This window comes from Hydra viridissima, unplaced genomic scaffold (genome assembly GCF_058129835.1).
Source record: "Hydra viridissima isolate aposymbiotic clone 2 unplaced genomic scaffold, HvirCarnegie_v1 scaffold_12, whole genome shotgun sequence".
Classification (NCBI taxonomy): Eukaryota; Metazoa; Cnidaria; class Hydrozoa; order Anthoathecata; family Hydridae; genus Hydra; species Hydra viridissima.
This window is the reverse complement of record NW_028324311.1, coordinates 6,548,448-6,563,539: the sequence shown is the minus strand read 5'-3', so window position 1 is coordinate 6,563,539 and position 15,092 is coordinate 6,548,448. Positions and strand designations below refer to the sequence as shown.

The following is a 15,092-nucleotide window of genomic DNA, read 5'->3' as shown; positions in this document are numbered from 1 at the left end:
AATTTACACATAGACCGACTTTCTCTTCTTCTACTTTTCCCCGAAGTATCCCTTTGCGCCACACATACCGCACACTATCTTGTAGGAATCTCTTTTTTGGCTGTTGGTGGAACCAACTTGGGAAACGTCTATCTGTTAGACATTATATTCAAATATTTTTTTTTTGTTAATAAAATATTTACAGCAAATAAAATAGTGTCAGCATTAAAACTATTATAAATAGTTGTCAATAATCGTGAAATGTCCGCGTATTTTTATTTTTTATTTTTTTGATCGAGTTTACTCAATAGCATTTAGTTATAAAAAAAAAGTGCCGTATTAACTCGTGTGTGTTGATTTCTGCAGGTTAAACTTGCTCGAATATAAGTCGAGGTTAAATAGAAATAATTCAGACATATCATACAGGTTTCGTCAAAAAAAAAAAAAAGAAAAAAAAGACAACTGCTTTGAAATAAATTTCGTAACTGAAAAAAACGCCTATTCCAAATTTTTTTTTCTTTGTTTACAATAGAAATGTTTTTAAAAGTTCATGGAAAATTTTTTTTTTAGTAATGTAATACTATTTCTAGCCAAACACGAAGTTGTCTTGCTCCACTCGGAAAAGCTGAAAATTAAAGAAAAAGAAAAAGCAAAAATAAGTGACATGATAAACTCAAATCGGAAGGAGAAGAGGAATATCAAAAAGAAGTACAGATCATCTTAGCTTGTAAATCTTTTGTTAGAGACAAATAGTTAGAGACCGCCGATTCGTTACTGTTTATCGGTTTGCGGATTGTGCACCGAATTATCTATGCTAAACGGTTCAAATTACTTACGGATTGATTTGATCCGAAAATAATGTATCAGAAAAAAATTCGTTAAAATTTTTTCGGATTATTTTTTCGGATTGCAATCCGATTCGATACTTTCGGATTGGATTGCAATTCGAAAAATTTTTTTCGAATTGGAATCCGAACCGATATTATTTTTACGGATTTATACGGATTCAGAATAAAAAATGCTTTTGAAATAAGATTCATTTTTATTCATTTATAATATTCAAATATACAATGAAACGAAATGATTTCCTTGCTAAGAAATAAAAAAACTCAAAATTACACTAAAAGTTAATCATTTTCCAAATTCATTTCCTGGACACACTATGTCTTGAATTTTACTGAGTTGCTTAGTGTTTTCTTTCATATATACCAACATCTCAACCTTTGAGATTGAAAGATTGGTTCTTCTAGAGCTGTATATATTCCCTGCTGTTGATAAAACTCTTTCAGATGTTGATGATGCAGCAGGTATACCGAGGTTTTTTCTGGCCAGCCTTGACATTATTGTGTAAATATACTGGTTTTGTTTCCAGAATTCCAGTACAATTGTATATGCTGGAACTGGTTTTGAATTAAAAAAACCCTCAATTTCAGCAGAAATGGCTTTCTTGGTGCTTGTTTCACCTCCAGGATTAATGTAACCTGCACCAAACACTTTCTTCTTCAGTTGTTCAGTGAAATCAAAGTTGTCATCATCTTCATCATCCAACATTGAAGGGGAAGGAGTGCTTTGGCTGGCCAAAATTTCTTTTTTTGACAGTTCTTTCATAGCTTTCTTTACTGTAGTTTTGACTACTTCAAACTTTCCCACCTCATCCACAAAGCACATGCCCTTCCCGTTAGGATTTAAAAAATGAGCTATAAAGAATTCAATATTCTTCAGCTCCCCTTCGAATCTTTTGTTTAGATCTTCATTGAATTAGTGAGCAAGCTCTAATGACACCTCGGTTTTTGGCTTGACACAGGCCTTACATTTTGCCTTGTTTTCCTCCACCTTGTTGAAGAATTCTCAAATATTAGATAGCTTAGGGATCTGAAAAGAAGAAAAAAGTGAAATAACATAAAAATGGAATAAATTAGATTATTTTAGTTTTTCCTTTATATTTGTCTTAACAAAAAATGATATTTTTGAGGCATGAATAAAGCTTTCAATAAAAGAACTAATTATTTAAAGGTTATTTGCCTTAATTGTTGAAATGAACGTAACAATTTTGAAAATTAGTTTTTATCTCTATTTCTATTTTTATTTCTGTTAATATTTAAGTAGAAGAAATATTACAATATAAATTTTATCGGACCAATCCACTAATTGAAGCAATCCGCAAAGCGAAATAATTTGCAAAGGAATTCGATCCACAAAAAAAAAAAAAAAACCGCAAAAATTCAGTTTGAAATATTCATAACTTTTAAATCAAAATAATATAATAATGGCTTACCGTAATAAATGTAAGTGAAGAATAGTAGACTTGATCTGTTGAGCGAATTGATGCAGGTTAAGATTTCCAAATAGGACTGATTGAAAAAAAAAAAGAAATCCACTATTTATAGAACGCGCACATAATAAAAATGTAATTTTTTTGGACCACACCATTTAATAATAGAGAGCTTACGATATGAAAACTGCAACGGCAACGGAGACGACAAAGGTCTGGATCGAGCGGTTGCGACTTGCAGTTGCGGTATTCAAATAAAATTAGTTACGAATTTCCGCTTCAAAAAAAAAAACATCTTGATAAAAAACATCTTCAAAAAAAAGAAAGCATCTTGAAAACATCTTTCTCCTTTCTCTCGTAGATATACCATAGTTTCAGAACCAGTATATTTTGGACGCTTGCACTTTTTTTGCCCATTTCTTTCCGTTGTTTCTGACAAAGTTTTCATACTACGTTTTCGCATTTCAGTAGCTTTACTTTGATCGTTAACTTGTTTGAGTAGTTTTGCATCACTTTGTGATGAATGTGTTTCGTCAGCCTCTTTGAATCTTTCCATTATATCAGCAACAGCTATATCCACCTCTGATTCTACTGGGTTAATTCCAGATGCTTATTTTTCATCTCTTGTTTTATTTTTATGGCTTTCAATTAAAACATTTAAGTGGTCTCGCACAGCTCTTGACTTAACTTTAAAAATTGGTTGACTCGCGGAATTAAGTGCATTTGCCATCTTTTCCTAACTTTTTCCTCTTTCTATGGACCCTTTTTTGTACTGGTATGGCTCATGGAGTAATATTTCACGAAAAAAGAAAATGTCATGCTCTTCTGTCCATCTCATTAAACTAAGAAATACAAAGATTTTCTGGATAAAAAAATAGAATACAAATCATATGTCTGGTAAGTTTTTTTGTTACTTCTAAAATAAAATGTCATATATATATATATATATATATATATATATATATATATATATATATATATATATATATATATATACATTTATACTTATGTATATATCTTAAATTTGTATCAGAAATTAGATAATTACTTTGTTACACTTTTGGAGCAAGTGCTACTTTGATCCATTTATAAGCCGTTTTCAGAAAACACGAATTTCAACGTTTTGACGTTGCGTAAAAAGTTTTAAAACGGCATTTCAGGGAATCCCATCCATTGCGCATGCCTAGTGTCAAATATTTATCATAAATTGTAGAAGTTGCCGATGCAGTTTTCTTATTGTAAGCTCTCTAATGAAGCGAACGGAACGCGATTCGTATAATTTGCTAAGCGAATTAAAGTTAAATTTTTCGGATTAATAATCCGAACAGCAAAGAAAATCCGCAAAAAAAAAATTCGCTAGTGGTTCGCAAGTTATTTTTCGATTATTAATCCGAAAAATTTTTACGAACTGACTGTTTTAATCCGCAAAATAAGTCGAATTGGATTTTTGCGGATTTTACGAATCGAATCGGCGGTGCCTACAAATAGTTGTAAATCTTTTGTTAGAGACAAATAGTTGTAAATCTTTTGTTAGAGACAAATAGCGGTAAATAGTGATAAAAGTGGTAAATGCGGTAAATTTACGCATTTTACGCAGATTTACGCATTTTCACTGCCGGTGCGGTAACGCCGATGCTTTAAAGGAGATCAAGTTAGCAGCACGTGCCACTAGATATAAACGTGTCTGGAGTTATGGAGTTGTGATTATATGTAAAGTATACGTATGTAGGGTGATGCAAAAAAGCCAACCAGCATAAAACTTGCGAGATTTTTTTTCTTCTTTTTACTTTTAAAACATTCCGTCAAAGTTCTAGGGAAGAATAATAGATTTTAGGAGTCACAGAGACTAAAAACCTACAAAATAATTTTTTTTCAGGTCATAATTTAATTATTTTACAATACAAAATTATTAACAGAGTTTTAGTATTAGATAATATGCACGAGGTGCTACTTAGCACTTAAATGTAAGATCTTTCTTCGATGTCCAATTTTCATTGGATATTGACGAAAGATTTTCACCAAAATCCTCTTCAGCGACGAAGTCCATTTCAATTTCAATGCCAATGTCAACAAGCAGAGTTGAAAATTATGGGCTGATGAAAATCCTAGGGTTATTTTTGAAAAACCAATGCATTTACAACAAGTAACTGTATGGTATGCATTTTGTACCGAGAGATTAATTGAAAAATTTTTCTTTTAAAATGATTTAAACAGTTTCAGTCAAATTCGCAAAACATAGATACACATTCATTCGACCAGTTAGATGAAGGACGCAATTTACTATATTTGATACAAAACAGATACACAAACGCCAGCTTCGTGATGATTACAGAGAGCTATTATAAATTACAATAATGTTGTTATTGTAAGCTGCAATCGCTCTTCCAACTGGAGTAAAATTTAAAAAACCAGAACCTTATTATAAAACACGTCGGATGATAAAACTTTTATTTTCAATCAAAGTTTTAATGTTTAAGAAACAATTTCAAGCATCGTACGAGAAGAAAAAGTCTTGAACTATGTTGGTTTTCCGTAACAATTTACATCAAATACTGGTTTTCAGTTCCAATTGCAGCGAGTGCGAGAAATTCAAAGATACTAATGAAAAGTTAGAAAACTTTGCTTTGCTAAAGTTCAAAAATCATTATTAGTACTTTTCATAAGAACAAATTTATTTGTCTTTTCTTCAATGCTTGTCTTTTTTCCATCTAATAACTAACCTCAGTTTGTCATTAGATGAAAAAAAAAAAAGATAAAAGCCCTCACAAAATCAACGGATCCAAAACTACCTAAAGAAAGCCACAGATTCAATCAAAAAAAGTGTTTACAGACTTTATATCAACAAATACAATGTTTTTTCAACATACTAAGAATTTCATTATCATTTCTGAATAAAAATGTTGAGTACTGGCTAAAGGATGAAAGATGCTGGATTGCAAATTAGCAAGTAAAATGCCAGTTGTAAATGGCATAGCTGAGAGAGGTGTCAAACTAATAGAAAAATACAACAAAATGCTTGCTATTAATAAGAAACACTTATTGCAGGTTGTATAAAGTTACCAGATTTTGTTGCTAGATAAGACAAAACTCTAATGTCTCTCACGAAATAGTAAATTGAATATTGTTATTATCAATTGTGAGAAACATTCACTTATAAGGGGGTTGGCCTAATGAGGAGCTTTCACTTTAAAAAAAATAACGAAATGTTTGCTGAAGCCTCTTAGGTAGGGAGCGAATACCCGACCCGAATACTTGCGGGTACCCGTAGACGGGTAATTTTAATAACTTCAGTTACCCGATATCCAAGCCTTCGGGTCGGGTATTACCCGATTTAAACTACCCGAATATTACCCGTAGAAGTACCCGATCATCGGGTAATTTTATTACCCGGTTTCTTTACCCGAAAGTCGGGTAATAAAATTACCCGTAGAAGTACCCGAAAATCGGGTAATAAAATTTACCCGATAATCTGGTATATCGGGTAATAAAACTACCCGATAATTCGGGTAATAAAATTACCCGAAATCAAGTAAAAAAATTACCCGATCCTTGAACCGAAATTTTCGCGCGATCGGGTATTTTCGTTAATTTTGTTGTTGTTGTTGTTGTTTTTTTTACTGTGTTTTTTTAAATTTAATTTTATTTCAATTCTTTTAATATAATATTTATTTCTATTTATTAGTTCCACCCTGTCCGTGTAAGTATTAGTTTTAACTAATTAAAAGTTAATACTTGCATGAAGTGGGTGGAACTAATACTCCATGTAAGTATTAATTCCACCTACTCCATGTAAGTAATCATTTTTAATTAGCTAAAAATTGATACTTATATGGAATCGGTGGAATTAATACTCAATTCTTCATAGCTTTTTTTTAAACATTGTGCTATCACCTTTTAAATATAAAAGTAAGTAAAAATTTTTTTTTTTTAATTTATTTCCTTTTTTTTTTAATACGCTACCCACTTTTGTTACACGGTCATCGGAACTACCCGTATTTCGGAACTACGCACAAGTCGGGTAATAAAATCGGATATCTCGTACTTTTTTTCAAAACAAAATATATAAAATAGTTTTATTTATTTTTTTTAAATTTTTTTATGACTACTTTAAGGTCTTCTTTTTATTAATTTAATTATGACTATTTTAAATCCTTTCTAAAAAATTTTATATATATATATATATATATATATATATATATATATATATATATATATATATATATATATATATATATATATATATATATATATATTCCTGGATCTACCTTATGGTGACATTTTATGCTAAAAATATCCACCTTGCGGCGACAATTGTCTTAAGGTGACAATTTTCAGTCGCCTTAACGTTTCTTTACCAGTTTGTGAGTTTAATTTGTTAAACAACACAGAAACATGTTCCTATTCTTAAAGGTATGGATATTGAGAACCTTTGTATAAAATTTCACGCTAAATCACTGTATTTTTTACAAGTTATGAGAAAAGTAAAAACGAGGACGTATATATTCCATTTTTTTCGATGCAAATAAAAGCTACGTTAGGTAGTCATTTTATTTCTGAAGCTCTTTTCAGGGTTTTGCTGCGAATATATCTAACCTTTTATGGTTTCTTTAATTCACTTGGTACTCAAACTTCTGAAAAAGTTTTATACTAATAATTTTTGATCAAAGTCTGAAAAGCAGGTTGTCTTAGAAAAAGATATACAAATTTAAAAACACGCAAATTTCTTTAAGCGACCGCGAGATTTTGCAAAGCTTGTTCCGCCGTATATAAATACAAAATCTAATTCAACTCACCAAGAAGAAAGCAAGTAAACATGTTAAGTGAGTTTTATTTTATTTTTATTCTTTTCAATTTAAAATTCAAACAGCTACTTTTATAAAAACTTATTTTTTAAAATCTTTCTGTCACCTAAAAAAACTAATATTGTTTTGATTTCATAAAAATGAAATAGATGTCAGCCTAAAGAACAAGCAAAGCATTTTATTGTCTAAAAGAAAGATCAAGAAGGATTTTAAAAATTAAAGATCAATATATATGATCAAAGTAAGATCTTAAGATTTCTTATGATTTTTTAAGATAAATGTTTCTTGTCAAAGTTTGTACCATTTAATTCCAATGTTGTCTAATTAGGTGTCACCTTAAGTGCAGAAGTTAAGAATTATGGTATTTGTGTATATTCTATAAGTGCCTTAAGGTGACAAATCATTTTGTCATCTCTAGGCACTTACAAAAAACAAGTGCTTTAAGGTGACAACGATTTGTCACCTTAAGGCATTTATTTTTTAAACTTGAGCCAAGTTGTCTTAACATGCAGTAGATAAGATATAAATGATGTTGCCTCAAGAATAAAAAAACTATTTTTTATATTGTTTTTAAATTTAAAATAATATCCAACAATGTTTTCTGAATGTCTAGTTAAAATGATGTGTCCCCATAAGGCACTTTTTTCTACAACTTTTACTATGTTGTGATAATATCCAATAGATAAGATCTAAATTGATGTTGCCTTAAGGAGAAAATTGATATTTATAATTATATACTTTCATAAATCTTCAAACTGATATTCCCACATGTTCCCTGAAATATCTTTAGTCAAAATGATAAGACATATACTCTTTGCAAACAGTCATAATATGCAATAGAAAAGATATAAAATATTATTATTCATTGTTAGATATCTTTGTAAATCATTGAAATGACATTTGAGTATATTCTTACCTCTAAACAAAACAATGTGTCACCTAGAGGTACTTATTTCTGAACCCTGGATTTTTAATATGCAGTATTTAGGGTATAAAATGTGATTTCCTTAAGGTGAGATTTTTTCATTAAAAAAGTTTGTTTGAGAAACACCTAACTACATTTTCTCACAAAAAGGTTGTATTTAAAATTTATTATTTAAAATTATGTGTTCTTTTAAATTCTTTAGGATTTAAATAGGATAGGATTTGGAATATTTGCATCAGCTGAGTTTCAGAAAGGTGACTTTATTTTAGAATACAGAGGTAATTAGATTTCTATTTTGCTAGTCTAGTAAAATAATGCTTAAAGGGGTTTATACACATCTAATTCAAAAAAAAGATTTAATTGTTTGTATCTATGTTATATTGTTATTCACAATTATCACATTATTTACAAATCTTGACTTATTTTTGTTAAAGATTTCATCAATGTATATTCCTTTTGTTGAATAGATGAAACTATTTCTAATTTTGAAGCAGAATTAAGATACCAACAGTATGAAAAAGATGAATTGGGTTGTTTTATCTATGATGGGATAAAAAAAATTTATGGCAAATCCATTTGGTAAGCATTAAATGAAAACCGTTTTATTTTTTTACATGTTCTATAACTTCTTTATAACTGATATAACTTAGTATTATTGAATGTATGCATGTATCTGAAATTCATATTTGTGCACCATTTTACACTTTTAAAATCTTTTTACACAGTTTTTGTGTTTCTTGTTTATGGAAATAAGAATTTTGCTAGGCCTTAAAGATAATACTTTCTTTTTTGTGTGTGTATGACTTTTAGAATTGATGCCACACACAAATTATCTGGGGTGTATAGTAAATGACTCACCATCTATCCATGCTAATGCGAAACATGAAAAGACAGTTTCTAATGAAACCCACCTTTGTCTTTTTGTTACAAATATTATTAGCATAGAGACTGAGATCAGGTATATGTTTTAATTCCTTTTTGTTAAATTTAAAAGTGAGCAAAAGTTTAGTAAAGACATAAATTTAAAAAATGTGTTTTCAGATATGACTATGGTGATTCAACAAAAGAAATGCCTTGGCAAAACATAGTTTGTTTTTATTTAACTTTTTACAAGTTCCATAATTGTAATATTTTTCATGTTAAATCATCCTTCATCAACTTTTGGTAGTTTCCTGAATTATCTTTTTGTGTTTAAGTTTAAAGTCTACTCAATTAAAACTAAGTTATAAAGTCAGTACAGTAAGTTAGTTCAGAAATCTGCTGAATGGCTTTATTAAATGGGTTATCTTAGAACTATAATACAACATTTCCTCTTGGCTAATTTTTAGTCATTTTTGATGAAAATTAGACTGTATGCAATTAAGATATAACTTAAAGTTTTGCAGAATAAGTGCACTTAGCAATCTAGTAACAAATATTCCAGTTTTTTTTTTTGGTTTAGTTATTTAATAGTTCATTGAGAAAAGCACTTTATCAAACAATAATATGTGTTTTTCATATACTTATATATTCATATTGTTAAGGATAAGTTTTCTTAGCTTACCTGTTAAAGGTAGGCCAAAATTCTCTTAAGTTTCTTAAGAAAATTGTTGTGTTTTACATGGTATATACAAAAGAAACACAAAACTATAGCTTGAGTTGCCTGGATTGCATTAGCAGGCTTTCTTAAAATTTTTCTATCAAATTTTATTTTTGTTTAGAAATAGTATAGAAGTATAATAAAAGAAATAGTACAGAAGTATAATAAAAGAAATAGTACAGAAGTATAAAAAAAATGTTTAGAAATTGTGCAGAAGTTAAGAATAGTACAGAAACTTTATGTGAAGCTCCTGTCTTCAATGACTCAGACTCAGAGATAGAATATTATTATCATTCAACTGTCAATGCCATTCTCAAGTCCTCTAATGTTAAAGATGGTTTAAAAGATGACAAGCTTGAAGGTGAAAATGTATATCTAAGCTCATCACCTATTGCAAACACAAAAAATATGGCTTTCTTACCAGGCTTAATGGAATTGTCCTTTCCTACCATTAGAAGCTTGGGATCTGACTCAATAGAAAATCCTAATCCTCTAGTTATTAATTCAAACATGACTGGTGCTCATTCTTCATATGTAGTAAATACAGCTTCTGTGCCACAAAAACCTCAGAATGAAGAATTGTCTGATGATGGTTTTAATGATGCCGCAATAGAAAATCTGATTACTCCACTTAATGATTCTGGCATTATGACAGAAAGGCATTTAGACATCATTGAAACAGATGATGAAATTGACATAGACATTTCTAGATCAGTTGATTTTAGAATTGGCGGTTCAGTGTCACATGAAAATATAGTCATTAATGAAAGTAAACAAAAATACAAAAAGCCTTCACGGCTTTGCTTGTTCTGCAAAGTTCCTCAGACTCGATTGAAGCGTCACATACTTTCAAAGCATTCTACAGAAGCTTCTGTAACACCTCTGCTAAGTATGAATGTCAAAGATCAGAATTGGAAAATAGAGCTGTTCAGAAAAGAGGCTATTAGAAATCATAATATGTCACTTGTAAAATCAGGTAAAACATGCTTTATCAGAGAAAGAAAGTCAACCACTCAAGATAACGAACTACCTCTCATGTGTTCTGGCTGCAAGGGTTTCTATTCAAGAAAATATAAAGCTCGGCACCAACTTGTGTGTCAAGCATCAAATCTTATGCTGCCAATGGTTTCTATATCTTTAAGCGAACATATCGAGAAGTATCCAAGTGATTTCATAAATCTTCTCAGTACATTGCAGCTAGATGATATTGGGAATTACATTAAATCTGATGAAATAATTTTAATGATTGGTGCTAGATCTTTTAGTGCACTTAAAAGGAAGAAAGATAAAGTATCAGAGACCAGAAGATTAGTGCGTGCACGTATGCGACTAACAGCAAGATTATACATTTCTTTTAGAAGTATCTTTAACAAACAGACAGAGGTTAAATTAACTGATATTTTAAATAATGCAGGTGATATGTATTGTAGAGAAGTAATCACACTAGTAGGAGAAGCAATCAATTCTATATCAGAAAAACCAAATGAAGATTCAGACCATTTTTCAGAAAAATCACAAAAAAATGGCTTAAAGATCAGCATACTAAATTTACTAAAATTAACAGCAAAATTTTTAATTGGTTATTTTTTGGTAAAAAATGAGGATTTGAGATCTCAAAGAGTGGGGTTGATTTCTTAAAGGTATTAAAGTTGTATGAAGATGATTTGTTTGGTGATGCCTACTACAATCTGAATTATCGTAAAAATACTAACCTGCGTAAGCCAATAAATCTGCCAAATGAGGGAGATGTTCAGTTACTAATTGAGGAATGTAATAAAATTATGAATTCAATTGACGATTATGAACATCCATTGAATTCATTTACTACCATCAGGTCAGCTACTGCCACATGTCTGACTATATTTAGTGCTAGGCGTGGTGGTGAACCAGTTCGACTCCAGTTATATCAGTGGAATGAGGCATTGAAAGGAGAATGGGTTGATAAACAAGACCTACCAGTTGAATTCAATTCAGAGCAAATGTTTATTACATATCAAACAGGGAAAGGTGGTGATCACCTTGTTCCTGTTCTTTTTCCACCAGAATGCATCAAAGCAATGCACTACCTAACAAATAAAGAGGTAAGAAGAAATGCTGGAATTCCTGATAGAAATCAATACATTTTTGCAAGTACCCAAAACAGCTTGAGCCATGCAAGTGGCTGGCATTGTATTAATGAGATACTAATACGCTTAGATAAAAAAGGTGCCATCAATGCCACTCAGAATCGCCATCGTATTGCAACAATTTTGGCAAAATTGGAATTATCTGAAAAGGAAAAAACCTTAATCTTTAACCACTTTGGGCATTCAGAGAGAATTAATCAGAATGTTTACCAGGCTGCTCCTGGTTCATTACAAATAAAAACAACAGGCCAAATGTTAATGAATATTCATGAAGCAGGCAAAGTTGACCATATTAAATCATCAAGCCCTAGCTCCTCTACTTTAGGAGAAATAAAGAATAAATGTATTGTGGAAGAACTTTTAATACCAGTGAAAGGTCAGCATTTTCCTTTGTTTGTAATCAATATCAAAAGCATACTATATATATTATGTGCATCTAATTAAAGATTATTGCAGTTTCTTAGGTTGTAACAGAATTAGCTCAGATGTTAATTTGCTTGAATAATCTTCTTTATAATAGACAATATGAAGAGAGAAAAAAATGATTGCCATAAAACATAGAAATTATTTTTACCATAGTTAAGAAAGAGTAATCTCACCAGTTCTCTTGAAAAAGTTTTAACATTAAGAAAAGAAATTCCTGAAAATTCAGCCTGCTATTTGTTTGTATTTGCTTGCTCCCTTACTTTAACTGCTCTAAACAGCCTTTAAAAAGTTTTGTTTCCATTTATTTTATAGCAGTTGTGACAGAGAGAAAAGTGTATCCAAAAAGAACACTTAAAGGTAAGAAAACATGACTACTTTTACTGTTTTTTACTATTTTTCTGATTTTGATAAAAAATCAACTTACTTAGAAAACCTTCCATGTCTAGATCACAAATTTTTCATAGAGCAAATAAACTAATTTGAGTGAAAAAAACTTTCTTTTTGATGCAAAAGATGCATTCTGATTAGTCAATTTTCAGAAGTTTTGCATCATGTTTTAATTTTTTCATAAAATTTTATTCAAAGTCCATAAATTTACATTCAAAATTTCTCATTAAAAGTATACTTAGAAGGTTTTACAAGCCAACAAGAAGTTATTGCTCATTGAGCCTAGCTTGTTTGAGGGTCAACCTTATCTTCCCACAGTTTCATCTTTAAAATGATTATGTTACTTGGTTTTAAAATTAGTTTAAAAAAAGTGTTGTGTTTCATTGAAAATAGCATTTTTTAAATTTATTTATTAGGAAAATGTAAAACTAATAGTGAAAGTTTTCACAAACACTGTAAGTTGTTTATTATGCTTTATTGAGTTTTTTTAAATTATGTATACTTCCAGAAATATTTTTATTTTCTAATCTAAGCACTTGAAGCCAATTTTAGGAAAAAACATGCTGCACTTATAAGGGGTTTTTAATTTAAAATAATTTAAAAGCAGTTTAGTAATTCTAAAACATGATGTTATTTTTATCTTGTAGCAAATCAATATGAAGAATCTATGGATGATGCTAATGATAAGTCATATAAACCTGAAAAAAGTATTAATTGTTTTTTTGTTTTTTTTTGTTTTTTTTGTCGTTTTCCTATTATATATTAAGTTTTCTATTTATTAGTTGAAAATAATCAAATATCTGAGAACAGTGATGAACCTGGTGAATTAGGATCACAAAAACAATCATGTCAGTTAGCCAAAGGTCTGTTGCCTTTTTTATTAAAAGGTTTAATATTTTGTACTTGCATTTGAAATATTAAATGTAACTAACTCAAACTAGAAAGAATTTATTAACTGTCAGTGTTTATTTGAGTCCAAGGTAAGTTAGACAGTGATGCAAGTCATGTTTATGAGCCTCTTTGTTACATTCAATTTGCAAGGCCATCAAAAATGAAGGTTTAAGTGCACCCAGTATGAGTATGTTTTTCTAAATTCAAAACATCATTGACTAGCCTAACTTTCTTAGGAGGTTTTTAGATCTTTTCTTCAAACCATAATATGCTTCAGATTTGCAAAAGTCAAATAGATGTCAAAACTTACTTAACAGACAACTAAATCCATAAATGTTGCTTTATACTAAACTTTTTAATTTGTTTTAAAAAAAACACATGGTTTACCTATGGGCAATCAATTCAATCCTGGATAGTTTGAGCTTTTATTATTGTAAATGATTATTGTAGATGACTCACCCAAAAATCATTAGTTTCAAGAAACTGAGTTGATTATTGCATGGCCGCAGGCAGAATGAAACATTGAAATAAAGGCAAGTGTCATCTTCCTAAGATATTAGATATATGATAATCTTATAAAATAGAGTTCAATGTTCAAACCAAAGTGCAAACTTCTAAACAGGAACAGTATAGGTGAGAAAAATTGGATTTTCCAAACGTTTTATCTTAATACAGCATATTCTATCTAGAAAAATCGGTTGAAAAGAAATGTAAATATAAATTATGGGATGAGACTAGCAAGATTGCATTTGAAAGAGAATTTGCTATACACCTTGAAAAGAATCATGGGTACCCAGGTAATTGAGCTAATTTTAATTTTGGCTGTTTTCTCCTGCTATCTTATGATTTGATTTTACTTTATTTGTTAAACATAGTAAACATTTAAATAGTTTCTTACATTTATTTCTAAAAGTTAAAATAATCAAAGCATTTTGCAAGCATATACTTTAGTGCTCTAAAAACAGTATATAGTGTATAACAAAGTATTTAACGCTTTTGTAAATGTATCCTTTTTAAATAGTTCCTAACCTTTTTTTAAAAAGTATAATGCTAAAATTTAACATCCAGTATTTAGTTTTATCGGCTGAAAATGTGGGCCATAATATTCTCCCATTTATTTTAGGGCGAAAGGAAATGGAGAAATTTGCGGAGAAATTTCATTTGGAGCCCATGCAAGTTAGAACCCGAATCGTGAACACTCGTCGGTTGAGACAGATAAGTCAGAAGAAAGTATTTTCAGAGCTTGGAATTGACAACTGTTCATAAAGACAGTTTTTTTTTTTACTATTTTCGTACATTTAACAGCTTATTTAACTTTAATAATTTACTATCCTTCGTACCTTTATTTATTAAAAATTCTTCTCACTTTTCTATAAAGACGTTTCCGAAAGTTTTCTACAGTTCGCCGTTTTTTAACTTTTTAAGTGTTTTATTATCGTGTTTATCTTTAGTTAAATTTATTTTTAAGTGAACTAATAATCTGAAATATTTACCTGTTCATTTGAATTTTAAGTAACCTGTTTGAAACGATGTCAGATGGGTGATAGGTATTAAGTATAGATCCTTAAAAAACTCGGCCTAATCGTAATTTGAATCAATTGAATTGAAATACATGTGCTCTAGAAATATTACTTAAGGTGACTAATTATTGTCACCATATGGTCGATCCAGGAATATTTTTTCCTTAAGGCAACTAAGAGATATA

At 29.8% G+C, this 15,092-nt stretch overlaps 2 protein-coding genes and 1 pseudogene across 3 annotated transcripts; 2 read left to right on the top strand and 1 right to left on the bottom strand.

Moving 5' to 3' along the window:
- Positions 1-545: 545 nt before the first annotated feature.
- Positions 546-3,089, bottom strand: LOC149880993 (uncharacterized; annotated as a pseudogene).
- Positions 3,090-9,752: 6,663 nt separating this feature from the next.
- LOC149880992 (uncharacterized) lies at positions 9,753-11,195 on the top strand. Its single transcript, XM_090068755.1, has one exon. The coding sequence runs from the start codon at positions 9,753-9,755 to the stop codon at positions 11,193-11,195; it is 1,443 nt and encodes a 480-aa protein (XP_089924881.1).
- A 143-nt stretch (positions 11,196-11,338) lies between these two features.
- LOC149880991 (uncharacterized) lies at positions 11,339-14,743 on the top strand. Of its 2 annotated transcripts, XM_090068754.1 has the most exons (7): positions 11,339-12,059; positions 12,422-12,466; positions 12,913-12,951; positions 13,144-13,203; positions 13,279-13,359; positions 14,077-14,184; positions 14,511-14,743. In XM_090068754.1, the coding sequence occupies exons 1-7, from the start codon at positions 11,339-11,341 to the stop codon at positions 14,651-14,653; spliced, it is 1,197 nt and encodes a 398-aa protein (XP_089924880.1). In that variant the 3' UTR covers positions 14,654-14,743. The 2 variants fall into 2 exon arrangements, with proteins under 2 accessions (XP_089924880.1, XP_089924879.1); XM_090068753.1 differs by lacking the exons at positions 14,077-14,184; positions 14,511-14,743 and adding an exon at positions 13,838-13,920.
- The last annotated feature ends 349 nt before the right edge of the window (positions 14,744-15,092 follow it).

Bases quoted from the DNA above. Each gene is read 5' to 3' on its own strand.
- LOC149880992 (XM_090068755.1), top strand. From the start codon at position 9,753: ATGTTTAGAAATTGTGCAGAAGTTAAGAATAGTACAGAAACTTTATGT.
- LOC149880991 (XM_090068754.1), top strand. From the start codon at position 11,339: ATGAATTCAATTGACGATTATGAACATCCATTGAATTCATTTACTACC. The intron at 12,060-12,421 runs GTCAGCATTTTC...TTTATTTTATAG, and splicing joins ACTTTTAATACCAGTGAAAG to CAGTTGTGACAGAGAGAAAA. The intron at 12,952-13,143 runs GTAAGTTGTTTA...TTTATCTTGTAG, and splicing joins TGAAAGTTTTCACAAACACT to CAAATCAATATGAAGAATCT.